This window comes from Podarcis tiliguerta (genome assembly GCF_965153285.1).
Source record: "Podarcis tiliguerta genome assembly, chromosome: 8".
NCBI lineage: Eukaryota > Metazoa > Chordata > Lepidosauria > Squamata > Lacertidae > Podarcis > Podarcis tiliguerta.
The window spans coordinates 3,644,747-3,671,594 of NC_139541.1; the positions used below are offsets into that span (position 1 = coordinate 3,644,747).

The 26,848-nt window shown below is 46.5% G+C and overlaps 1 protein-coding gene across 1 annotated transcript in view; it reads left to right on the forward strand.

Moving 5' to 3' along the window:
• Nucleotides 1-26,848, forward strand: part of SLC4A5 (solute carrier family 4 member 5) — an 84,830-nt gene that overhangs the window by 23,424 nt on the left and 34,558 nt on the right. The window contains exons 4-12 of the mRNA XM_083453765.1: nt 2,329-2,458; nt 9,431-9,591; nt 11,836-11,988; nt 12,791-12,886; nt 13,782-13,837; nt 23,447-23,604; nt 24,532-24,619; nt 25,450-25,604; nt 25,741-25,899. Of these exons, the coding sequence (XP_083309891.1) occupies nt 2,329-2,458; nt 9,431-9,591; nt 11,836-11,988; nt 12,791-12,886; nt 13,782-13,837; nt 23,447-23,604; nt 24,532-24,619; nt 25,450-25,604; nt 25,741-25,899 (1,156 nt within the window). The remainder of the gene's footprint in view (nt 1-2,328; nt 2,459-9,430; nt 9,592-11,835; nt 11,989-12,790; nt 12,887-13,781; nt 13,838-23,446; nt 23,605-24,531; nt 24,620-25,449; nt 25,605-25,740; nt 25,900-26,848) is intronic.

The window sequence follows — 26,848 nt, forward strand, 5'->3', positions numbered from 1 at the left end:
AGTAGTATTTTATATATTGTAGAGGCCACCCCTTTACTCTGTCCCTCCATTGTTAGGAGGAGCTTCTCAAAGCTAGTCAGTGGCCTGGTGGCTGCTGTTTATGTAGCTGGGTTGTTTAGGAAGGCTTGTAGTTGGTGCTACGGTCAGCCAGAGTATTGGAGTGTCCCCTAGTTTATCTTGTATTTCCCATGTTGATATGGGGTTGAGATATTTGTAAAAGTCGGTAGGCAATATAGGCCTTTAGTTTGCCAGGTTTTTATTTGGATGCTTTGGGATTCTTGGTGGAATAGTGGGTATTGGGCCAGGGGAATTAGTGGCGATGGGAATGGCACCTGTTTTCTTGCTTTTTCCTTCCATGCTTTAAACATTCATTGTGTGGATCTGTTTAGTGTTGTGGGAATTTTCCTTAGTTTGTTTTGGAGGAATGGATTCACTGTAGAGGGTGGGTGTTTCCAGTTTTATTTATCTTCATGTGCACCCATTGTTTCATTTTGTCTTCCACGATGTATGGGATTATGTGATGCACTTTGTTGGTCATGTAACATCCTTATTGCAAAAAGAACAGTCTAGAACAGAACTTTCCAAACTTTTCATGTTGGTGACACACCTTTTATGCATCATTTCGCCACACACTAATTCAGTTTTACTAGTAAACCGGCGGGCTGCCCACTCCCTTTCCAGTCCTGGGTGGGGCATGGAGAGCATTCGTGTGGCGCACCTACACACTGCAGCCGATACACTAATGTATCATGACACACAGTTTGGAAAGCTCTGGTCCAGAACAACAGCATGGCTCATGGCCTCAGCTGGACACAGTACCAACTATTGTTGGAAGGACAGTATAACAGTTAAACCTACACCACAATTTACAAAGATTACAGTGGACGCTCGGGTTGCGAACGTGATCTGTGCAGGAAGCACGTTTGCAACCCGCAGACCCACGTCTGCGCACGCACGGGTTGCGATTCAGTGCTTCTGCACAAGCACCGAAACCCAGAAGTAACCCATTCCGGTACTTTCAGGTTCAGCGCGGTGCACAACCCAAAATTGCGCAATCCGAAGCATCTGTAACCCGAGGTATGACTGTACTGTAATTGGAGGGAAGGTATTGCAGTCAATCCCGCCTTATATATACTGATGGGAGTTGTAGTCCAAAACAGCTGGAGGCACCAAGCTAGGAAAGGCTCTCACTACCACCAAAAGCAGATTAGGTTTAGGTTAGCTCAGCCCCACTGACAAGGTTCAAGGTGGGACCTCCAAAGCGTATATTAGCATTTCACCATAGCTACATTCCTTGCAACAAACCCTACTCTTACTTGATCTTTAATTGAAGAACTGAAGGGAGACAGACTTTCTGCTGGTCATCAGGCCTTTCCCCGCCCTCCAGCCCTAGGAGCCTTTCCCAGACCATGACTTTGAGAATAGCAGAAGCAACTGGAAAGAGAGTAGCTCAGGGATAGTTGAAAATAAATAAATTATAAGTTGTGTGTCCTTGTTTCTCATTTTGATCCTTTTAAATGGTTTTATATGTTTTGTGGTATTTTATGCATTGTGATTTGCTGTGGTTTTTATTGATTATAGATTAGTAATTCTATATTGTAATTGATAAGTGTAAACTGATTAATTATTATTGGTATTTGCTGATGTTTAATTTTACTGTTTCTATTGGATTCTAATGGATTATTGAATATTGCTTTTTTATAATATTTTATTTTTCCATTCTACAATATTTTAACAACAAAATATAAATATAAACAAATTGAACCTGCTTTTTATTTTACTTCCCTCCTCCCCTCTGTGTGGTTCCTCATTTTATATTGTAATCTTATTGCATAACCAATTCAAACCTATTTACAAATGCAACATTTTTGCTCCCTTAAGTTATTTCTTACTGTTCATGTTTATGTCTATCCTGCTAGTGTTTTTAATTGTTTAAAATTTGTTTTCATATACAACATTATATGTTGTAGTCTTGTTGGAACCGCCCTGAGACCTCCGGGTATAGGGCAGCGTATAAATTGAATAAATAATAATAATAATAATACTGAATATGGCTTTATTTGATATAAGTTGTTTATTTTAAAGTTATTGTGACTTTTTATATTGGATCAGATTGTTACTACTACTGTTTGCTTTTATTTTTTTTTATTTTTATGTGTGTTGGAAGCTGTCCAGAGTGACTGAGGCAGCCCAGCCAGATGGGCAGGGTATAAATAAAATATCATCATCATCTCTTCTAGATGGTTTTCTAGAGCAACTGAACTGAACTTTTGGAACATGTGAATAGCACCTGCCTGTCACTGATTATCTTTTCCAATCTTGGCTCAGTGTCTCCAGCTGCTGAACGCCTCCGGTATATCCTGGGTGAAGATGACGATCCCCCCAACCCCACCCTGTTCACTGAGATGGACACGCTCCAGCATGATGGAGAAGAAATGGAGTGGAAGGAATCAGCCAGGTATGGAAAAAGCGAGGGTTGTAAGCAGCTGCTTCTCTTGGGTGACTCACACATTTTCCTCCTGAGGTATGCGCTCTTGAAGGAAGAAGGCCTTTGCTGGAGGCAGACCATAATTTTTAAGAGAGTAGAACCTGGTTTGAGAGATGCCTTGATTCACAACCATCTTTGCCACGCTGTCACTTCTGGGCAAACTAAAAGCTGCAAAATATTATTTATCAGGGGGAAAGGGTTACCACTTTGTCCAGTGATCTAAAGTGAGTGTTTGGGGTGTGGGGAGAAAGCTATTGAAAGCCTTCAGTCCTAGCCTGTTTCATATGCTCATTGCTTTCTGTTTTGCAACCAGAACAGAAATTAACACCCCGAAAGCTGGTTCACGCGTAACAGGAAGCCATGGTCAGATTTTGTTGGACGAGCATGGATCCTTCATGGAGGGGAGGGCTATTGAAGGCTACCAGCCAGGACGGTCCTGCTCTGCCTTCGCAGTTGGAGGCAGCAATGCTTCTGAAGACCAACTGCTGGAGACCAGAGGAGGGGGGAATGCTCTTGCATTTGGGTCCCAAAGGCGTCTGGTCATCCCCTCTATGACCTGATCATGCTACTGAACTCGATGGGCCATTGGCCTGATCTAGAAGGCTCTTCTTATGTTCTTAAATCCATTCTGCTGCTACTGGGCTCAGGCCTGGAGCTGATTTTGAGGGCCACAGATTGGCCAACCCCGTTTCCTTTAGCATTTCCTCCCTGCATTCCTGCTCCTGCATGGAGGCTGCAGCCAACTTCAGTGTCTTTCCCCTTCCCCCACATACACACACTGTTCCTCCAATTTCCCCAGTTGGCACGCGATCTCTTCTGGCCATCTCCCGCCCCTGCAAACTTAGAGCTCTCAGAGTGAGATCCTAAGCACATTTACTAAGAAGCAAGCCACAGTGGGGTTTGCTTTCAAGGAAATAGGCTGTTGAGTCTGAATTAAACATTATCTTGGCAGTGTGCAAGTCAGTTCCCTTAGGCCAGCCCCATGTTGAACTGGTAGCATAAATCTGAACTATGTGAATAAGTCACAAGAAAAAGCCACCTTACTATGAGCCTTATTTGCAGCCAGCAATCAAAGAGTTAACTTTGCTCTTTTATTGCAAACCGATAAAGTAAACCTTTTAAGAGCCCCATAACTTTTATCAAAGTATTAGAGAGAATGCAAGATGTCCTTTATTGAATTACCAGCTTACTAATGTTTTTCACACAAACGAAATCCACATGGAATTTCCTTTCCAGCTGAGGCTTTGTAACCAGTCATTTTTTCATTATTATTATTATTATTTACTAAATTTCACATCCTGAGTTTGAGCAGCAGGGAGGGGAAGAGTCGGGGACTCGAATAGCAGGTTTGAGCCCAGCTGAGCCTCTCAATGGTGAAGAACAAAGGGATTTGTGGGTGTTTATGCCGTGTTTAAATGGGATCAATGCCGTGAGGTCAGGCAGTTAATAAGATAGATTTTGATTAACTCTGTCTCCCTCTGCCCCACATGCCCCGCAGTGGCTCCAAGCTTGTGCCACATAATGACCTTGTCTAATGTGCTCCCTCGGTGCCAGGAGGGACGGGGCAGGCAGAACCTTCATACTTTGGTTTTGTATTCAGAATAGCTCCTGTATATCAGAGCTGCCAAAAGCCGTTTTCCTGTTGTGTGAAAGCACAAATATAATGCAGAAATGTCAGGAAAACAGAACAAACTGCCATATGCAGCCAGTAACTCGAAATATCGGAAGGGGAAAAGGCAGAGAACCGAGAAGAGGGGTGGTCCCTGAGGGTGCAAAGGGTGACCATCCAGTGGCGTAGCGTGGGTTGTCAGCACCCGGGGCAAGGCAAGTAATTTGCGCCCCCCCCCTCGCTGCACTGTCCCTCCCCCAGATAGTCCCTCGCTCTCTCTCCGCACCGCACGCCTGGCACCTTCCCCTCCACAGTGGGCGGCGACCCAGCGGCTCGGATCGGATTCGCACAGCCAGCACTGCAGTGAGAGAGAGTGAGTGAGCCAGGTAGGGGCAGAGAGCTGCGAGTGCGAGCGCGCCCCCCCCCCCGATGTTGCGCCCGGTGCGGCCGGCCCCCCCTGCACCCCCCCACTACGCCACTGTGACCATCCGCATTCTAGGTAGCTGTGATAATGATTGGTTAAGAAGAATGTCTAGTGTGGTTCTCAAGGAGGAGGAGGAGATTTTCAAAAGCATGGAGTTTTCTTCCTAGCACACGGGTTAACAATGTAGAGACTCTGTTGGGCGATACTGAAAAGCCCCCAGAAAAGGCAATAGCCATGCTCTGGATAAGCACAGCTTGAGAGAGCCCTGCATAACAGAAACATCTTAATCCCTGGTTTCTAAGCAGAGCCCGTCCAAGAAAATTTGCTGAGTTAGGCAAAAGGCAAGAGAACATTGTTGTGCTTCTTGGGGGCTTTCCTATATAGACACTTGGGTGGCCACTTTGAGAACAGAGTGCTGGACCAGGTGGGCTCTTGGCTTGATCCAGCATGCTCTCCTTATATTCTTGAGAGAGAGAGAGAGACATAGCTCTGCTCTAACAGAGGAGAATATAGTGGGAGAGGAGCTAAGGGCCTGTCACTGCAGCCTCCCAGCGTAACGCTGCTTAAGGTGACCTCCAGGAGGTAGGGCCTCCCTGTCACAGCCGTGCTAGATTTCACTGAGTCCCAGAAGGTTGTGCTAGTCCCCAAACCCTCTTTGCATTCAAGTTCCACTCACAGACTTCCTGGAGGAATATGAGAACAGGATGCGACACTGGATGAGTCCTTGGCTTGTTACTGCAGTGAGACTCTTCTTACATTATTACATTCTTAAAAATCACATGTCCCCTATCATGGATCTATCATGACAGGGCAGCATCCTATCCATTGAACATGTGGAGATTAACCCATCAAATACTGATACGTTACTGTTTCCAGGGTGAGAGCGCTGTGCATTTCCTATTCTACAAACAAAATGCCAATGGCTGAAACCGTTTGATTTTCTGTACTGCTGCCACAGTCCACGAGGATATCTGCTTGCCTCTCTTTGTCAGCATTTTAGCATTGCCAGCTCAGGATTTCCGCTCTCCTTGACTTAGGAATCCAGATCAGGAATTTAGCTGCAGGGTGCCTAGGCTTTGCTTCACATAGTAAAAGGCTGGTACTTTGCAAATGAACCTTTGGCAAGTCAAAATAGGAATTTTCATCCTCAGAGCCCGGCACCAATCAAAATGGCACAGTTGCTTTAAATAGAAAGCTCCCATCCTAGACAACCTAACTTGGGGCCTAGCCATACCAAAGGCAGATCTAGGAGCCACTGAAATTTGGGGTGCCAAGGCCTGCTGCCACTGGCCACACCTCCCTCTGCACTTTTCAGGCATGTTCTGTGTTTTAAAGCTCCGTGTCTGAGTGTCTTTTTTGCCCTGGAGCTTTCCCTGCAAAAACCCACTATTTAAAGCTGAATTGGAGCAAACAGCATTCTATGGAAATCCCAACTAAGGCTTGGTTTCCAGACCACTGATCATCCTGGTCGCCCTCCTCTACATACGTTCCAGCTTGTCAATATCCTTCTTAAATTGTGGTGCCCAGAACTGGACACAGGACTCCAGGTGGCATCTGACCAAGGCAGAATACAGTGGGACTATGACTTCCCTCAATGTGGACACTCGACTTCTGTTGATGCAGCCTGGAATAGCATTAGCCTTTTTGCTGCTTCATCACACTTGATGACAGCTCCCAGTGGCTTCAGAGAGATGGTAAATGGCACCTAAAGATATTTCTGTCAGCTGTGTTAGGACCCACAGTCATGGAGGCTGGTCCATTAGGACAAATGAGGCACTGGCCACCAAATTTCAGCCAGCCCCCACCCACCTGCCTGTTTCCTTACATCCAGTGCAGCGGAGTGACTCTGCCTGTCATTGGTTCTGACTCCACCTGCTGGTGGTCCCAGCCACCACTTGCCCACAGGCAAGGCAGCCATTGAACTCTGTAGTTCTCCAGCTAGTTGAAAGCTGAGAAACCTTCACAGCCTGTTCTTTGTTCTGGATTAAATTGCAAAACAGGAGCATATTTTATGAGCATTTATAAGGGTTATTTTGTTTTGCTCTAATAATTCTGAAGCAATATTATCAAGATAGGCTAAACATTTGCCTCTTTGAATAAAGGGATTTGCACCTTTGGCATGCATACCTGGTACAGAGGAGCGTAGAACCAGTGAGTTGGCTACATATCAAAGCATTCCTGAAGTACATGTGCTTTGAAATGTGTGTGCTGGGGGGGTGGGAAGGGAATGACTTCTCTACCCTCCTTTGCCTAAAAATGGCACATCAACAAGCAAGAAACATTACCATCAATGTAATGGTCCTACTTTCCTGGTTATATACAGTAAGGTAAAGGTAAAGGGACCCCTGACCATTAGGTCCAGTCATGGCTGACTCAGGGGTTGCGGCACTCATCTCGCTTTATTGGCTGAGGGAGCCAGCGTACAGCTTCCGGGTCATGTGGCCAGCATGACTAAGCCGCTTCTGGCGAACCAGAGCAGCACATGGAAACACCGTTTACCTTCCCGCCAGAGTGGTACCTATTTATCTACTTGCACTTTGACGTGCTTTTGAACTGCTAAGTTGGCAGGAGCAGAGACCGAGCAACGGGAGCTCACCCCGTCACGGGGATTCGAACTGCCGACCTTCTGATCGGCAAGCCCTAGGCTCTGTAGTTTAACCCACAGCGCCACCCGTGGCCTTGTTATATACAGTACTGCAATGCTAAAGGGGTGGGGGTGGGGGAATAAAAAGAGAATATTCATGTCTACACACCCCACTTTTAATTGTTATACTTGTATTGCACACAGAAAGATAATAACAGCCATGTTTGAAATGTGTTGCCTTTGACTTGTGGTCCCTTCTTCCAGAGATGCTTTGGCTCACAACTCATTATGTACTTCTGTGACACTGGTCACTTCCAGACAAACTGTTTTTTGGGCATTCATCCTGCACTGTTTGTACAAAGTTTGCAGGGAAGTTATTCAACCTTTGTTGTGCAGTCATTCTGATTTCCCCATTTCTGTGCACACGCCTGGCTCCTGTGTTCTGAGGAGAATTTGCAAAGGAAGACTTGATGTTAATTGTATAGCACAATCCGTGTTCATGATCCTTTACAAATTATGAAAAGGAAGGTCCCTGCTACAAGGTGGTTACAGCCTATGGCCCCCTCTGCAGTATCCATTTAAAGCAGGGTCATATGTACCACTCTGAACTGTCATGGCTTCCCCCAAAAAATCATGGGAACTGTAATCTGTCCAGGGTGGTGAGGGTTTTTAGGAGACCCATATCCCCCCCCCCCAATGTCCAGAAGGTTTAACAATCAATCCCTCTTCCCAGAGAACTCAGGGAAGTGCATCTCTGTGAGGAGAAGATTCCACCTAAACATTAGGAAGAACTTCCTGACAGTAAGAGCTGTTTGACAGTGGAATTTGCTGCCAAGGAGTGTGGTGGAGTCTCCTTCTTTGGAGGTCTTTAAGCAGAGGCTTGACAACCATATGTCAGGAGTGCTCTGATGGTGTTTCCTGCTTGGCAGGGGGTTGGACTCGATGGCCCTTGTGGTCTCTTCCAACTCTATGATTCTATGATTCTATGATTCTAGGTGAATAGGGGTCTCCTGTCAACTCTCAGCACCCTTAACAAATGACAGCTCCCTTGATTCTTTGAGGAAAGCCATGGCTGTGGCCAAGTGGCATGAGGATCAGGATCATACCATATCCCTTTCCCACAAAGAAATCAGAATGAATGCTCACTAAAGATGGAAAGATGTCAGATTCCAAATTTACACAGGGAGCTAAGTGACTAAATGCACACACCCTTAAGCAAGAAGGAGTTTGAAAGTAAACTTTTAGGCCTGCCAAAATGGAGCTCTTCTGCTGTTTTATTGATTCTTGTACACCACCCAGAAGATTTTGGTCAATAGGCAATCTAGAAATAAATAAATCTTTTGTCCAGACTTTTGAACATACTGTTTTTAAAAGTACCCTCTCCCTTATGTAGGATCACTTGTAATGACTTCTTTAAAGCAGTAGTTTATAACTGAATGACAGTTGTATGGGGCTCTTCCACATGACCTGTTCATTAAGTGTTCATCCTTATATATAGCCCAACGTGGTTATGTATAGTTATATGACGTTGCTGTTTATTGAGCAGCACTTATTTGGATTTGTTTGCATGGAGGTTATATTCATCGCCCAGTATCACCATCATCCCAGACATTCTAGTGCATTTTCCTGTTACTTTTCATAACATAAAAGCATTGGGGAGTTGTTTCATTTTTGAGAGTGGACTTGTTACACAGGGGCTCCAAATCCACTTTAATTGCACAGCCTAAATTGGCTGGTGTACAATTTAATTATACGTATCTGCAAATTAGTGACAGTCTGGAAGTGGCCATAAATCGTTAAATGGCACTAGTACCAGCAATGCAACAGACATTTCATTTTGTTTAACAAAAAGATGACTGCCTTGCATTGATTGATTGCATTGATGCATTTGGTTATTACTATTGGCAATAAAAACAACAAACAACTATAGCAAATACTCTTAAAATGCACTGTATGTTTTTGCAGTTTTATCCTGAATGCTGCCAAAAGTGACAATTTCCCCAACAGCTGCCTTGCCTCTTAACAGAACTTAAGCATGTTGTTCCAAGAGACACTTACTGTGTGATTGCACACACAGATTGTAGACATCTATATTGTTGGTGGCAAGCAGCTCAGACCTCACACACTGAGCTTATCTGGTAGACTGAAATACAACAATAGGCTTGATTAGCTTACTCCCAAGGGGAGAGGGAGTGCCCTAGCTATGCCTGGCATGCTCTATGGCATTAACCCCTTCATGCATTAATAAGACATGTTGGTCATACCACATGTGTATCATTTATGCTGAGCACTATTCATGTCTCATCTGCTTCATCTTTGTTTCAGGTGGATCAAGTTTGAAGAGAAGGTAGAAGAAGGAGGGGAGAGATGGAGCAAACCACACGTGTCAACCTTATCTTTGCATAGCCTCTTTGAGCTACGCACCTGCCTGCAGACGGGTACCGTGATGCTCGATCTAGATGGCTACTCCTTGCCCCAAATAATAGGTATGAACCTCAAACATGCAACTATAAGCACAATCCACTCAGAAGCTGCTGAGCAAATCAATGAGGCATTCGGAAGTTACTGCTGAGGTTCCTGCATTGCAGGAGGTTTGACTAGATGACCCTGGGGTGCCTTCCAACTCTATGATTCTGTGATTCAACCAATAATGAGGGGTGGTGCCGGGACCATGAACTGTGATGTATTTCAGTCTAGATCAGGCCAAAGGGGACCCATCTAGTCCTTCATCCTATTCTCACTGTGGCCAACCAGGGGCCCCAATGGGAATCCTGCAGGTGGGGCGTGAGAACAGTGGTCCTCTCCCCACTTGTCATTCCCAGCAGCTGATCTTTCAGAGACATTCTGACTCAGACAGTGGAGATAGAACATAATTGTGGCTATTATTATTTATTAAGGTTACTAGTCTCTATTTTTACAAAAGCAACTCAAAGTGATTCACAACAAGCATTAGCTATTGATAGCTTTATCATCCATTTAATTTGTCTAATCCTCTTTTAAAGCTATCCAGGTTGGTGACCAATGCCATGACTAGTCCAGCGTTTCCGAAGTGGGCAATACTTTTCCCTGGAGGTGCTGGGACAATCCAGGGGGCTGTAGTAGCCTGAGTGCAACTGGGGGGCATTGAATAAAAATATGGAGGGGGAGGAAGCATAAAGAAACAAGAGAAGAAAATTTTGAAAAACGGTTCATACCTGTTTCATCTATTGTGTAATGACGCTTACCACCAGATCAGACTGAGCCGGCAGTCTTCACTCCAGTCTGTCCCATGGGTTTTAATAAATAATTTTATAATTTCAAGCTTCAAGGTGCCTTATTTACAACAACATCTTTCTTTACTATGTTGTAGGACATAGGGAGAAACTAGAGATACATAAAAGAACACAAATTTATCACTTCTTCTTTTGTTTGCTTAAAGGAGGTAGATTTCCAGGGGGGCACTGAGTATTTTATTTTTTCTGAAAAGGGGTTTTTATTGTTTGTGTGGCTGCAACCCTTTGTCCTCGGCAAGCAGCCATGGGCAGCAAACAACAAAGTAGTAAACAGTGCAATTAAAAATAAAACAAAAACTTCTTTAAAAAATTTAAAATAACTAAGAATATATTTTAAAAATTAAAACATTAGGAACATCTAATTTAAAAAAAAACCAGTCACATACTGTCACAGCTAATAATTTCTAGGTTGCTAGGCATCTTTCAGTCATCAAACATCTGGATGAATGGGAATGTTTTAATATCCCTCCTGCATGTTAATATTGAGGGGGGCAAGCACACCTTAACCAGGACACTCCACAGATGGGGAGCCACCACTGCCGCGAATAAGTCCGTGTCACGGGTCAGTGGGTTAGTGAAATCACTACCAAAGTAGCAAAATCCTGAGTTATCAGCATGTATTTCTAGGAAGTGGGTGGTCAAATATCTTTACCAACCATACTAGCACTCAGTAATCCATTCTAAGTGTGACTGTGAATGTACAAAACACACACACATTTCTTAGTCTCTTGACATGCTGTTCATCCCAAATAGCCAATAGATAGCTAGATGATAGAGATGATAGATGATAGATAGATGATAGATAGATAGATATAGATAGATGATTGATAGATGATAGATGATAGATGATAGATAGATAGATATAGATAGATAGATAGATAGATGATAGATAGATAGATAGATAGATAGATAGATAGATAGATGATAGATAGATAGATAATAGATAGATGATAGATAGATAGATAGATGAGATAGATAGATAGATGATAGATAGATAGATAGATAGATAGATAGATAGATAGATAATAGATAGATAGATGATAGATAGATGATAGATAGATAAATAGATAGATGATAGATAGATAGATAGATGATAGATAGATGATAGATGATAGATAGATGATAGATGATAGATGATAGATAGATATAGATATAGATAGATATAGATAGATATGATAGATAGATAGATGATAGATAGATAGATAGATAGATAGATGATAGATAGATAGATAGATAGATAGATAGATGATAGATATAGATAGATAGATAGATAGATAGATAGATAGATAGATAGATAGATGGCTAGATGGATGGCTAGAGCCTTATTTGGCACTAACGAGGCTTATGGCAGTGACTTTCCCCCTCCTCCTGCGGCATCAAGGATTGTCACAGTTAAGAGCATGACCTGGGGTGGGGTGGCCCTGCAGACCAGTAACATGTATGATATCTCCCTCCCAGATGATGTCATTGAGAAGCAGATAGAAGATGGCCTGCTGAAACCAGAACTGCGCGAGAAAATAAGCTACGTGCTCCTGAGAAAACACCGTCATCAGACCAAGAAACCCATCCACCGATCACTGGCAGATATTGGCAAATCTGTCTCAAACACAAGTGAGTGCAGGTTGCCCAGCTTGCCATTCTGCACAGGCAAGGTGGAAGAGACACATTTGCAGTGGTAGTATAGACAGAGGTTCATCCTGGGTGCATTCACACCCATAATTGTATTGTTGTTGTTTTTGCATTTGTATCCCACCTTTTCCCCCATACAAGGTTCTCCTTTCTCCTCATTTAATCCCCACAGGTAAAGGTAAAGGACCCCTGGGTGGTTACGTCCAATCCTATGAGGGAGGTTGGGCTGAGAGGGAGTGACTGGCCCAAAGTCACCCAGTGAGCCCCGTGGCGGAGTGGGGATTTGAACCCTGGTCTCCCAGGTTCGATTCTGACACTCTAACCACTGCTCCACACTGGCTTCTTCTGTAGGATCATATCCAGATTCATAATGTAGGCAATGTATAGAAACATTCCACACATTAGGTAGAGTGAGGCAGCTGCCTCAGGTGGCAGATGCTGGGGGGTGGCAGTGAGGTGTTAGAAGACAGAGGTGTCCATACCAAATGTCCTACCATCCTACGCTCTCTTAAGCCAGCCTGCTGCACTCGGGGGAGGACACTGCCCTGTCAATGGTGCCCGTCCAATCAGCTTTTTGGTCTATGGAATGGGGAGAGGTGCCATCTTGTCCTTCACTTCAGCCAGGAAAACAGTTTTCATGGAGTTGCATGCCCATCCGAAAACAGAGGCATTGAGGCAGTGATGAACAATTTGTTTTGTTCATTATCTCAAAAAGAAAAGTGCAACCTTTTCAAGGTGTCAAGCTGATCCTCTCATTTCCAATCTTCTTTCTTCGTGTTTGCAGATCGTAGCCCTGTCCGGAGTCCAGCTGCAGGGGCCAGCCTTCATCGTTCGTCAGAAGATCTCAGAATGAGGCAGAGCGCAAGTTATGGGCGATTACGTGAGTTTTCTTCCAGTTCTTCCTGTCACAAAATGGCGGGAGAGAACTCGGCAGGCAGGCCGTGGCATCCTTGTCCTGATACACTTCTGCACAGGTGCATATCCTGTGGTACCCGGATAGCAGGATGATGGAGGAAAGCCATGATTTCTGGTGCTGAGCATGGGGCCAGGCGCAGTGAATTTCCTTCTGTTAACCACACCAGTTGTGATGTTTGAAACACCTTTCACTTGGTCAGAATAACAGCAGCTGCTGGGGAACCACAAAAGTGGAGTCCACAGGCTTGTAAATTGCACAGGTTATATGGAGGCATTTCCTTGCCTGAGTTTTACTAGCACATAGAAATTAAGTCACGTAACTAGCAGAGGTTACAGTTAGATAACTAGGCCTTATCAGGCAGAGCAAAAGTAGCATCTCAGGGGTCATAAAACTCATCAGCAAATTCCTTCACACATCTTCAAAGACCACTAGGCTCCTTTCTTTCAATATCCCCTCCCCAACATGGTTTTGACACTTTCTTTTTAATGCCTGTATATTGTAAGCTATCTATCTAGAAGTTTTCTGCCACATATGCAAATTGGTGGTAACAATGAATGTGTTGCAGAAAATGTGGTTGGAGGTCTTCTTGGGCTATGGAGGGAATGTATGAATATATTCAGCTCCCCAAATCAATCTTCATTTATAGCCTGCCCTGATTCTATCTAGTTTGAGAAACTTTGTGGTGGTATATTCAAGATTGGGTTGTAGCGGCTTCTTGGTGAAGAAATCACATCAAGGACAGACAACATAAAAGTCTGAATCTCTAGACAGAATTTCCAGAATCTCAGCTCTCATTTTTTAAAAAATAAATAAATGATATTTTATCATATATGGGTGCATAATGTGTTTACTCCTTTAGGTCATGCACAAAGCAGAAGCATGAACGACATCACAGATACACCAAGCACAGATCAGGTAAGAAATCCCAAACACTAAAATCTTTTCTTTTAGATTCCCAACCCCCAGGACCAAATGTCAGCCACGAATGTAGTCATCCTTCAAATTTTGTAGTGCAATTCTCCAATCAATCGGTCTGTTCATAAATGAATATATTAGGGGAATGTGTGCATGAAAGTTAAAATATTAGCAAAAATAATTTACAAAAATGCATCATATTAAGAAAATTGCTTGCAAAAATGCATATTAGTCAAAACTGCCAACAAAAAATATTATTGGGATAAATTTGCAGCCAAATGCTAGTGAATTTTCAAGAAAATTTAATAATAATAATAATAATAATAGTAATAATTAATAATAATAATAATAATAATAATCGCACGTTGCTGCAGAAATCTAGATAACTTAATTTATGTTTTGGAAAAATAGGAACTGAGAGAACCAGAACTGACAGATTCCCCCCCCCCCATCCCTTTTCATCCTAATGGGGAGGGGGGGTTTGGAGTCCACTTTTGAGCAGCCATGTCCATTGCATTGGGAGTGGTGGCGGTGGCAGCTTGAGCATCAGCAGGAAGCGCTGGCAGCTGGCAGGGCTACTGACAGGAGTTCGTGAAAGGAATGGATGTACCGAGGAATGTAAACTCAAATGACGTTTCTTTCAGAAGCTACCTCCAACATTTCTCCAATGAAAATAGGGACGTCCTGTTCTATTATTGTTGTGGTTGTTGTGGTTGTTATCATACCGCACCCTTCTGATTGGGTTCCTCCAGCCACTCCGGGCAACTTCCAGCATATGTAAAAACATTAAAAAAAACTAAACATTTTTTAAAAAAAACATTCTTATACAGGGTTTTGACAGAAATTCAATAGGGGCAGCATGAAAAAGCTTTTGCCTGAGAATCATAGAATTTTAGAATTGGAAGGGACCACGAGGGTCATCTAGTCCAACCCCCTGCAATGCCAGGTTATTTTTGCCCAACATGGGGCTTGAACCCACAACCACGAATTAAGAGTCTCATGCTCTACCAGCTGAGCTATCCCACACAACTAATGCCAAATTCTGTCAAAGGCACTGGCACTGGTGGCAGGGGGCAGAATTGTGGCAGCCCTAGAAGTACTGCTTTGGGGTCACCTCCATAGTTCTCCACAGTAAGGATTTGTTTTGACACCATGGGAAGGGCTGTAGCAGAGCACCCGTTTTGCATGATGCAGAAGGTCCTAAATTCCGTCCCGTGGCATCTCTAGGTATGGCTGAGAGAGATCCATCAGAAATCCTGGAGGGCCTCTGCTAGTGAACTCCAGACGATTGCTCTGTCTTGGTATCTGGCAGCTTCTGAATGCAAGTTCATGTCTCCTGCTTGAAAAGTGGGTGTGGGGAGGGTTAACCTGAAGGCATGCAAAGTATTTTGCTCCCAAAAGAACACTGGTCTTAATCAGCCTAGTAGGGCCACTACAAAGGGACTTTTACATGAAGTTTTACATGAAGCTTAGAGGTTGCTCCTAACTCCTGCTCTCTGCTTATTCCAAAAGCTTTGTTGGCTTTTTTTCCATTATGGATTTAAAAGATTAGTAAAAAGGGGGGTGGCAGCAGTGGGTAGGAGGGAGAGCTTTCTGCCTTACTCACATGCCTCTCCTCATGCCAGCATATAGATTATAATAAACCTCAGCCTGAAGTTTATTGAGCCTTTCTCAGCTAATAATAATGAAACAGCCAGAAAAGGACAAGAAGAGTCTTGGGCATGGATCTGTTAAATGAGGTTTCTGTCCTCCACTACATCCATATCTCGCTCTTCTGCTGCAATGGCTTCAATGTTTGCAAAGAAGAATGAATTCCACAAAGGTGTTTTATCAAAAGCTGAATTCTCCTTCCTACAGAAGTAATAAGATCAAAGAAGTGCTCTCCTTCTTTGTATCTCAGCACCCTTCATTGCGGGGGGGGGGGGATTCCTGGATCCCAAGATCCAAGTTGGGAGCAAGATCCAAGTTGGGAGAGAGCTTTAAAATCACAAAATATGCATCCAAGTGTGGAAATATAGGCTGTTAGACCTTTAAAATATGCTCCTTCAAGTTCCTACCAAAGTTTTCCTGTTTCCCCAGCATAGGAAAAAGATCACATGTATGGTAAATTTAAAATGGTTTACTTACTAACTCTCCAAAGGTCAGGTTTATGTGCTTTTCCCTACAGCATTCAGAAAAAGTTGCACAGGCAGTAAAACTTAGCTTGCTTAGAAAGTGGTAAAAGTTCCTAAACTATTGGTATAGGAACTCAAGAGGGGCTTGTTAAAGCCATGTGGGGGGCAGGAGCAGCTCAGAACTCCTCACACACCAAAGTTCACATGTGTACTGTGAGAACAAAGGCTTGATTACCTAGTTTCTCCCAAGGTAAGGGGAAATGGTCATAGCTAAGCCTGGCAGGACAGCTTTCTCTTATGGTATTAACACCTTCATACATTAATTAGACTTAAGCATGTTGGTTATATGATGCTGGTTATCCCACACATTTTATGTTTACTTATGGGATATGTGATCAAGATGATGAACTTAGCATAGCATTGCGGTTTAGAGTACGAGCTATGAGAACTTGTAAGACACTGAATCATGTTACTCAGCTATGAGCTCACTTAGTAGCCCTACTTAAGATGCCAGTTCTCACTTATCACATCTGACCTCCTGACTGCTGAGTTGCTGCTGCTTACGGGGAAGGAGAAGAGGAAGTGGGAGACGGCCGGGAGGCTGGTACCATCAGAGTCAATCCAGCACTCCTGCCAATGCCTTTGCACTTCCTCCTCTTGTTCTTTGTAAGCAGCAGTGACTCATCTGTTTGGATGGATGTCCCCAACACACCACCCGCTGCTGGCTGGAAGAGACCCTTGTCTGGAATCCTGGTGAGCGGCTGTCAGTCAGTGTTGGCAGTGTTGAGTTAGATGGATCAATATAAGGCCGTTTCCTTGTTCCTAAAATATGAATATACTGTGATGTTCTGTGGTGGGCATATGGGGAGGACTTAGCAAGGGAAGTGGTGGGTGCTTATACTGTCAAGTTCTGGCACTCTGGATTAATTTCATACTTTTCAGGCACAGTCCACAGGGATGTTCTACCACTGAAGCCCCACTGGATTTAATGAGAGTGAAATATACTCAGAGTCGCAAAGTGATTTCATGCTCTTTATTCAGCTCATAGTGGTGAGGAGGAATGAATGAATGCCCCCTCAAAGTATCTGCTTTATATACATTATTTACACAATGGGCTGCACATGATTGGCTAATTCTGGAATTCTACTGTAAGCCAATCAGGTTGTGGATTCACTTATATCTGGAGCATGATTGGGTGGTTCCTGCCAACCAATCAGACTGCTGCATTGTTCTAGGACCAATCAGACTGCTGCGATTTGGATCCTATTGTTCTAGGACCAATCAGACTGCTGCAGTTTGGATCCTATTCAACTCAGTACATAACACCCCTCCCCTCTAAGTTCCAGTCCTGCCCGGGAGGTCGCATTCATAGTCCTCGAGGTACGCCGGCGGCCTACGTGTGCGTTGCGGCCTGTGGTGTTCCCTGGTCCGGGGTTCAGGTTCTGGCTCGTGTTCCAAGGATGCTGGCTGTGATGGGCCTGTTTGGTCTGGCGCAACCGGCTCGCTCAGTCGTGGTTCTGGTTCCGGTGTCCTTTCGGCCTCGTGGGTCCTCTCTGTATTTACTGATTCTGCCTCTCCTGCTGGCCCCTCCTGCTCTATGGGCCTCACTGCCGCTCTGTTCCCTTGGGACTCCTCTGACCTTTCCTCCTCCTGGTTTTCTCCCGGGAATCGTCGCCGTATCTGGTCGCAGTGGCGGCGCCAGCATTGCCCCCCATCCGTTAGCACCTCGTATGACACGGGGCCAGTGACCCTGGTGACTGTGGCGGGTACCCATGCTGGGCCTGCCCCAAAATTCTTTGCGTACACTGGGTCCTGGGCCTCGAAGATCCGGGGGTTCCTGCCTTCCCCCACCACTACCTCATCCTGAGCTCTATCGGGGTGAAGGCGGTCCAATCTGATTGCAAGGCGCCGACCCATTAGTAGTTCAGCAGGGCTCCGGCCAGTCGTTGAGCTGGGGGTGCTGTGCTGTGCTAGGAGGAATGTGGCAAGGCGGTACTCCCAATCCCCTTGCGTCATGCGGCGAAGGGTGTCCTTGGTGGTCCGCACCATGCGTTCTGCTTGGCCATTGGTGGCAGGGTGGAATGGCGCCGAACGGATGTGGCGGATGGCGTTCTGCGCTGTGAAGGTTTGGAATTCTCCTGACGTAAATGCAGTCCCGTTGTCTGAGACGAGAGTGTCAGGGAGCCCGTGGGTTGCAAACAGCCTGCGTAGTACCCGGATGGCTGTGGATGTAGAAGTGGACGGTACCAGTGCGACTTCCAGCCATTTGGTGTAGGAGTCCACCACTATGAAGAATGTTTTCCCCTGAAAGGGGCCAGCGAAGTCCACATGCAGGCGTGACCATGGTGCTCGGGCAGACTCCCAGGACTGGACTGGGGCCCTTGGGGGATCTGGGCGGGATTCTTGGCAGGCCTGGCAGTGTTTGACCCAGGCCTCTATCTCTCCGTCGATCCCCGGCCACCACACATAACTCCTGGCCAGGGCCTTCATTCTTACTACCCCTGGGTGTGTCTCGTGTAGGGCTGTGAGGACCCTTTTGCGGAGGGGCTGGGGAACAACGACCCTGCTTCCCCATAACAGGCACCCCTTGTGGGCCGACAGTTCATGTTTGCGGGTTGTGTAGCCAGCGAATTCTGGCCCAGGGCTGTTGCTGGGCCATCCCCTCCACACCCAGTCCAGGACCCGGGAGATGACCCTGTCTTTCTTGGAATGGTGTGCAACTTCTTGTGCCTGAATGGGGCGGTCGGGAAGCAACTCCAGGCTCATAACCTCTTGTGCAGGTGCTGGGTCGGGACCTGTTTCCGGTAGTGGTAGCCTGCTGAGGGCGTCCGCATGGCCCATCGCCTTCCCAGGGCGGTGAATCAGTGCATACTGGTAGCTGGCAAGGAAAATTGACCACCTGAGGACGCGAGGAGATAGCACTTGGGGGGTCTGCTTTTCGGGGGCAAACAAGCCAAGCAACGGCTTGTGGTCAGTCACCACGGTGAAGGGCCGCCCGTACAAGAAATCATGGAATTTTTTTACTCCCTTCACGATTGCCAGACCCTCCTTGTCGATTTGCGAGTAGTTGCGCTCGGTTGCGTTGAGTGTCTGGGAAAAGTATGCTACCGGTACCTCTCTTCCATCTGGGAGTTGGTGTCCCAGGACAGCGCCAATGCCATAGGGCGAGGCGTCGCATGCTAGCACCACCGGCAGCCTCTCGTCGAAGTGTGCCAAGACCGAGTTTGAGACAAGCAAGTCCTTGACTGCCTGGAATGCGGCCTCCTGGCGCTGGCCCCACACCCAAGGGGCCCGCTTGTCCAGGAGTCTGTGTAGGGGCTCTGCTACCACTGCCTTGTGGGGAAGGAAGGAATGGTAAAAGTTCAATAGTCCCAAGAAGGCCTGAAGTTCAGTCTTGTTCTTGGGCGCTGGGGCATCACAAATGGCCCGTACCTTGTCCCCAGTCGGGTGGACCCCTTCTGCGTCCACCATAAATCCCAGAAAGTCCACCTGAGGCACTCCTAGTAGACATTTTTCCCGCTTCACCTTGAGACCCGCCGTCTGGAAACGGTGCAGAACGGTGCGGAGGCGGTCCTCAAACTCCTCTGGTGTGGGCCCGGCAATCAACACATCATCGAAGAAGGGGGTGACGCCAGGAATTCCTTTAAGGAGAGAGTCCATTAGGTTCTGGAATATGCCTGGTGCCACGCTGACGCCGAATTGCAGCCGCTTTACCCTGAACGCTCCTCTGTGCGTCACAATCGTCTGTGCCTCTGCTGTGGCCTCATCTACTGGGAGCTGTTGATATGCTTGGGCCAAGTCCAGCTTGCCAAAAATTTTCGACCCAGCCAGGGTGGCAAGGACATGGCTGACCACTGGCACTGGGTATGCATGGGCCGTGAGGGCCTTGTTTATGGTGCATTTGTAGTCTGCGCAGATGCGGACCGAACCATTAGGCTTGACGGGTGTGACGATTGGGGTTTCCCAGGGGGCATTAGGCACCGGCTCCAGCACTCCTTGCTCCACGAGCCGGTCCAATTCCTCGTCTATACGGGGTTTCAGGGCGAACGGGACACGGCGGGCCTTGAGCCTGACCGGTCGTACTGCGGGGTCAAGCTGTAGAGCAATGGGGGGGCCCGTATACTGTCCCAATTTCCCATCAAAAACCCCCGGAAATTCCTTGCATATGGCGTCCACATCCACTTGTAAGTTAGTGTTGTTCACCCCGGTGACGGCTAGCCCCAGTGGTCCAAACCATGCCAATCCCAGTAAGCTAATGTAGGGGCCCTTGACCACAAGCAAGTCCAGTTGCCGCGTCCGCCCTCGGTATTGCACCCTGAAGGTCCCCACCCCCATTGTGGGGACCTTACGTTTCTGGAAGTCCCGGAGGGTGAATGGGGCCGGCCTGAGTTTGGGACCCCCAGTAGGACACAGTTTCTTTAAGGTCCTTGCCGAGATTATGGATAGATTTGAACCCGTGTCAAGCTCCATGCGGCATGGGGCCCCCTCTATCTGTACCTCTACATAAATTTTCTCTACGTTGGGGTGGGGCAACTGGTATACCTGGAAGTCCGTGAGCTCCGTTGAGTTGCCTTGGTGTGTTGGGCCCCGGGACCTGGGGCTCTTGGATTGGTCATCTGATGCCTGGCGTCGGGTGGGCTGAGCCCGACACACCCGGGCGATGTGTCCCGATTTTCTGCACTGCCTGCACTCTGCGTTGCGGAAACGGCAGGTCCTCCTCTCGTGACTTTCTCCACAGCTTGCGCAGTTCCCTCCTTCTCGTCGAGGCAGCTGTGGTATGTGGGCTGCTTGCGTGCGCTGCTGTACTCGGTGCACCTCCTCCCTGTTGGATCCTGAGTCGTCGGTGAGGTCTTCGTGGTGGACCCTCGGTTGGGACGGCTGGCTCGGCCGTGCCTCTTGCGTCGACCTCTCGGCAGCTTCCGTTGCCAGGGCCTCCTCCAGAGCGACCTGGAACGTTAGGTCCTTCTTAGCGTAGAGGCGTCGTTGCAGCTTCTCATCCCTCAGGCCCCCGACGAGGCGGTCACGAAGCATGTTCTCCAGCTCTGAGAAGTTGCAGAACCGGGCGGCTTGGCGGAGAGAGGTCACAAACCCAGTTATGGTTTCCCCAGGGGCTTGCCGCTTTGCGTAGAAGGCATTTCGACGAGCCACCACTGAGGGTTGTGGCGAAAAGTGCCCCTTCAGCTGTTCCATTATTGTTTTGTATGGAACAGTAGCAACGTCTTCAGGCGCAAGGAGAGCCCGGGCAATTTCAAACGTCTCCTCTCCGCAGACGCTGAAGAATATTGCCCTCTTCTTGGCGTCTTCTTCCTCGGTGACCCCTTTGGCTTCTAGGAGGAAGGTGAAACGGGAGGCGTACGCTTCCCAGTCTCCAGATGCTGGGTTGAACGGTGAGAAGCTGCTGTTGGTTGCCATTCTGAGTTCCTTGTGTCCCGGAGCTGAAGCCTGGATACACGGTGCGAGGCAGCGGTGCGGCAGGTGGCGGTGCTGCGGTGCTGTGTGTGGCAGTCAGCTCAGCGGGATCCCATCCTCGTCGCCAGTGAAATATACTCAGAGTCGCAAAGTGATTTCATGCTCTTTATTCAGCTCATAGTGGTGAGGAGGAATGAATGAATGCCCCCTCAAAGTATCTGCTTTATATACATTATTTACACAATGGGCTGCACATGATTGGCTAATTCTGGAATTCTACTGTAAGCCAATCAGGTTGTGGATTCACTTATATCTGGAGCATGATTGGGTGGTTCCTGCCAACCAATCAGACTGCTGCATTGTTCTAGGACCAATCAGACTGCTGCGATTTGGATCCTATTGTTCTAGGACCAATCAGACTGCTGCAGTTTGGATCCTATTCAACTCAGTACATAACAGAGAGCACAGTAGAACTTCCCAATGAACCACTAAAATTGATTTAAGTCTGCCTATACCAATATGGCAGCCTCCAGAATTTTGAACTACAACTCCCATCAGCCCTAGCCACCACAGCTGTGCTCCCCTAAGCACCCATATCTTATGATTTTGCTGGCTGGGGCTGATGGGAGTTGTAGTCAGGTCAGGCCAATTTAGGATAATTATTGCAATTAATTAAGATGGCTGGAACCCAGTCTCCAGCAACATTAAATAAGTACAAAGCTAGGCTTTCAAGAGGCCCAGCTACTAAACAGATTAAAATTAAGTAAATTGGCATAATGGCTAATAAATAAAAATACTCTCAATAGAGGATGTACTAACCACATCACTGAGCGACTTTAGCATTTGTCGAGGGCATTTACTGCTGTAGAATCTGAGGAGTGAATAATATGGAACTGGGTAAACATTGAGGGTCATACCTGGAGGTAGCCACCTACCTCTGCCAGTTACCCAGTCCCAGCTGGGGGGGGGCGTAGCCAGGAGAGAGTTGGCCAGGTAAGGGGAGAGATCGACCAGCCCACACAACAGTGGGTGGAACTTACCTGGGAGTTCTCAGTCGGCTCCAGAGCTTCTCCCACCCTGCCCTCCCTCAGTTAAGCCTTCTTTTGCAGGTTAACCTCTTCTCCACAGGTGCGCAGGCGCTGCTACATTACGGTTGCTGTTGAAGGGCCAGAAATGAATTTTCCTGCATTGGCAGGTTTTGCCTTCCCCATAGCAAAACCTCACAACTTTGGCGGTTTCAGGCCTTGGGCGGAATCCTTTAGTCTATCTTCCCTAAATTGGGGATGGCCGTGATCTCAGAGTTCCCCGTTAAAGGGGTTGTTTTGAGGGGAGGCATTGGCCATACACTGTTGTCATGAGGGGTGGGCTCTCTGCTTGAACAGACGTTCTCCAGAGCCAACCCAATCCCCACACATTCTGAATAACCCTGATGTTCCCCAGATCCCTGGCCGGGGACTGGGAGGGATAAACGCCCAATGCCTGAGCTAAGGTCTCCCTACATCTGAAGTTTTAATTAAGTGGCCAAATTTTAATCCCATAATACGTTGCCTTGAGTCATTATTCCACGCATGTGTCGCCCAGGCTCGGGGGGTCTCCGCCTGTCCGCTCAAATGGAAATTACCACAGATCCAACAGCAGCCACATTGTGAGTGTTAGGAGTCCCAGGCAGATTCTAAGTGACGTGTTTCCCCAGCTGGCAAGGAGTTTGCTCTTGCTTTGACTCAGGCAGAAAGAGACAAGAAGGACATCACTGATTATTATGTACTGAACTTCTCACCCTGGGCCAGCAGGGGGATACTGTAGATAGCTATGCAAATGAAGGATCGAAAGTGACATTCAGTGATTGCATAGTTTGTATGCAAATGAAGGATCGAAAAGTGACGTTCTGTGATTGGATAGTTTTAGAAAGTTTCAACAGTTACAATTGTTCTGGAGCTCTATATAAGCAGGCTGACTGAGCCCTTCAGTTCAGTTCTGTTCCAGCTTACAAATAAAGAGCTGCTTTGGAAGCATCGTTGTGTCGTCTGATATGTTCGCCCAGAACTTAACACTGATCTTTAGAGAAATGCTTTTGTTTTCCTCCCAGCTCAAAAACAAATTCATTAAGAAGATCCCCAAAGATGCTGAGGCCTCCAATGTCCTTGTGGGAGAAGTAGACTTCCTGGACAAGCCGTTTGTAGCGTTTGTCCGGCTCATTCAGTCGACCATGCTGGGTGGAGTGACAGAAGTGCCTGTCCCAACGAGGTAGGTAGATGATTGAAAGGAGGATTGTGGCTCCGCCCCCACCCAGCCCTACAAAAAATCAAAGGCTGGGGGAGAGGGTGGCTGAAAGCGAGGCCTTCAGAAGGAACGCCTTCTGCCCCTGAATATGTCTGCCATTTGGACACCATCCCATGAAAGTACACCCTTTTGCTGGGATTCATTTTGATGAGCATTCTCAACTCTGCTTCCATTTTTCTTAATTTTATTTTGCTACATGTATATTTATCTCTGCTTTCTGTCATCACTGCACCCAAAGCAGCAAATACACAGTTTGCAGGCAGCCATCCAACTGTACACTGACCAAGCCCAGACTTGCCAAATATTTGTATTTAGCAGAAAAACAACCCATCGGGAGCTACTGGTTTTTATTTCCCAAAACTATAGGCACAGATAATTTTTTCTGTGCTATTGAATTAAATCTCAGGTAATTGATGCAGCTACAAGCAATAGTAATTTCTGCATGACGTGACTGTAACTGGCCCATTTTACGTACAAAACATCAAGGTAATGTTTCTAAGTACATCTAGACAGCAATAGTGAAATTAGCCTGCATTATAGTCCCATTTTAGCAGAGCAAATCTGTCTGTACAATACAACTTGCATGTTAACTATTGAAAGGAAAATAACACCCAAGGAGTTCAAGATGTTTTAATTCATTAGGAGAAGTCTGGGATAGAAGTCTCAAAAGGGAGCAATAGATGGAAACTGTTTTGCCTAGTACAGCCTTCCCTGATTTGGTGCCCTCCAATTCACATCAGCCGCAGCTGATCAGCCCCAGTCCTAAACAGCATGTTGGGAGACACTGAAGTAGCGTAACTGTCATTTAAGCTGGGAGCAGCACAGTGAGATGGTTTGCATATCATCATTCATGCTTCATGAGTTTGCTTCTTTTTCCCCTCTTTAAACCAGATTCCTCTTTATCCTCCTGGGTCCCACTGGAAAGGCAAAATCCTACAATGAAATTGGCAGAGCCATCGCCACCCTCATGGTAGATGATGTAAGTGCATTTTCAGTGCCTTCGTAGATGCCTCCTCTCCATGGGCGGAGCCAAGGGGGGCAGCTGCCCCCTCATCAAGTAAATCAATGAAAATACTTAATTAACTGAGGTTCTGCCCGCCTAGAAAAAAACATTAAGCCTGCCCCCGTAACAAAATCCTGGCTACACCCATGCTGCTCTGATATTTTATTGAGGATGTCATGCAATAGCATCACCCAGGGTCAGCATTACAAAAGGCATATTCTGTACCTTGTGCAGAAAGGTGGTAAACACATGGCCAACTCTGCAATGGAACTGAACCAAAGGGTTCAACTAAGTCAGTGAAGGATTTCTGCTTGCATGACACCTCCCTCCTCCAGTGCCCTTCCCAGATCTGCTCCAGAAGGTTGGGGGGGAACCCTAGCACAGATCTGGAGAGCACACAGGTAGAGGGGGGCAGAGTTCCATTACGCAAGTGGAGACTGGTTAACACATAAGAAATGAGGCTCAGTGTTATGTACTGAAGTTCTCACCCTGGGCCAGCAGGGGGATACTGTAGATAGTTTTTACTCAGGTCCACATATGCAAATAAGAGATCAAAAGCGACGTTCAGTGATTGGATAGTTACAGAAAGTTGTTACAGTTACGTTGTACAGGAGCTCTATATAAGCAGGCTGGCTGAACCCTTCAGTTCAGTTCTGTTCTGGCCTGTGAATAAACAAGAGCTGTTTGAAGAATCGCTGTGTCGTCTGATATGTTCACCCACAACTTAACACTCTCCATTGTATTCCACTGCATTTTCTCGGGTAGTGACTTGTCCCGATAATTCCTGTTTTCACTTTTACTTCCAGCTGTTCAGCGATGTCGCCTACAAAGCTAGAGACAGAGATGACCTGATAGCTGGAATAGATGAGTTCCTGGACGAGGTCATCGTTCTGCCGCCTGGAGAGTGGGACCCAAACATTAGAATAGAGCCACCCAAGAAAGTGCCCTCTGCTGAGAAGAGGTAAAGGGAGGACTCTTTTCAGCAGAAGTCCTGATGAAAGCACCTCAGAGGAACAAAGGCTTGCAGGCTGGGCTAAGCGGTGTTGCGCTTCAGGGACCAGGTTTCCTAACACTTTGCTATTTCTCTCTTCCACCAGAAAATCTGTGTTTTCCCTGAATGAAGCTGGACAAATGAATGGCACGGCCGGGGGAGCCGGAGGCGGAGGGGGCGGAGGGGGCGGTGGTGGGGGAGGCAGCGAAGATGACGAGATGCCAGCAGTGCATGAGATTGGGGAGGAGCTCATCTGGACTGGAAGGTAAGCAAAACATTCTGGACTCCGTGAGCAGAAAGAGAATCTGTTTAGGGACTGAGGAAAAGCGCTAAACACAATCATAAAGCTGGAGATATTTTCACCCGTGGTACAGAGCTCCTGAGATCATGGACCAAACTAGATAATGTGGCAGCAAATATATGTATTTAAACCCAGACCTACTGCAAATGTGTAGAACAGGGTGTTTTTCCCCCCAAAAAACTAATAATAGTCCTTTCTGCAGTCTGCCATCTAAGCTGGGCTCTCAACTCTTAGTCCCTAGCCAGGTTCACCTCCATCATCACAGCCCAACCAGATTAGGAGCCTTCAGGAGCAGGCTGCAGGTTGCCCTCCAACCCCCTGCTTTCTGTATGATTGAGCTTCAGCTGGAGGCCCAGCTGCACCCGTGTCTGGACAGGGATAGCCTAACTTCTGTTGTCTGTGCTCTGGTAACCTCAAGGTTAGATTATTGCAATGCGTTCTACATGAGGCTGCTTCTGAAGATGGTTCAGAAACTTCATCTAGGTTGCTGACTGGGACAAGACGGTTTGAATATATTACACCAGTCCTGGCCTGACTGCACTGGCTGCCAAATACATTTTGGGCCCAATTCAAAGTGCTGGCTTTGACTTATAAAACCTCAAACAGCTCAAGACCACAATAACTCAAGGACCACCTCTCTCCATCAGGGCTACTGGTTTGTGTTTGTTTTTTAAGTATTTTGTGTTCTTATTTTGTACTTTTATGTTGTGAACCACTCTGTGATGATGACGATGATAGATAGATGATAGATGATGATAGATAGATAGATAGATAGATAGATAGATAGATAGATAGATAGATAGATGATAGATAGATAGATAGATAGATAGATAGATAGATAGATGATAGATAGATAGATAGATGATAGATAGATAGATAGATAGATAGATGATAGATAGATAGATAGAGATAG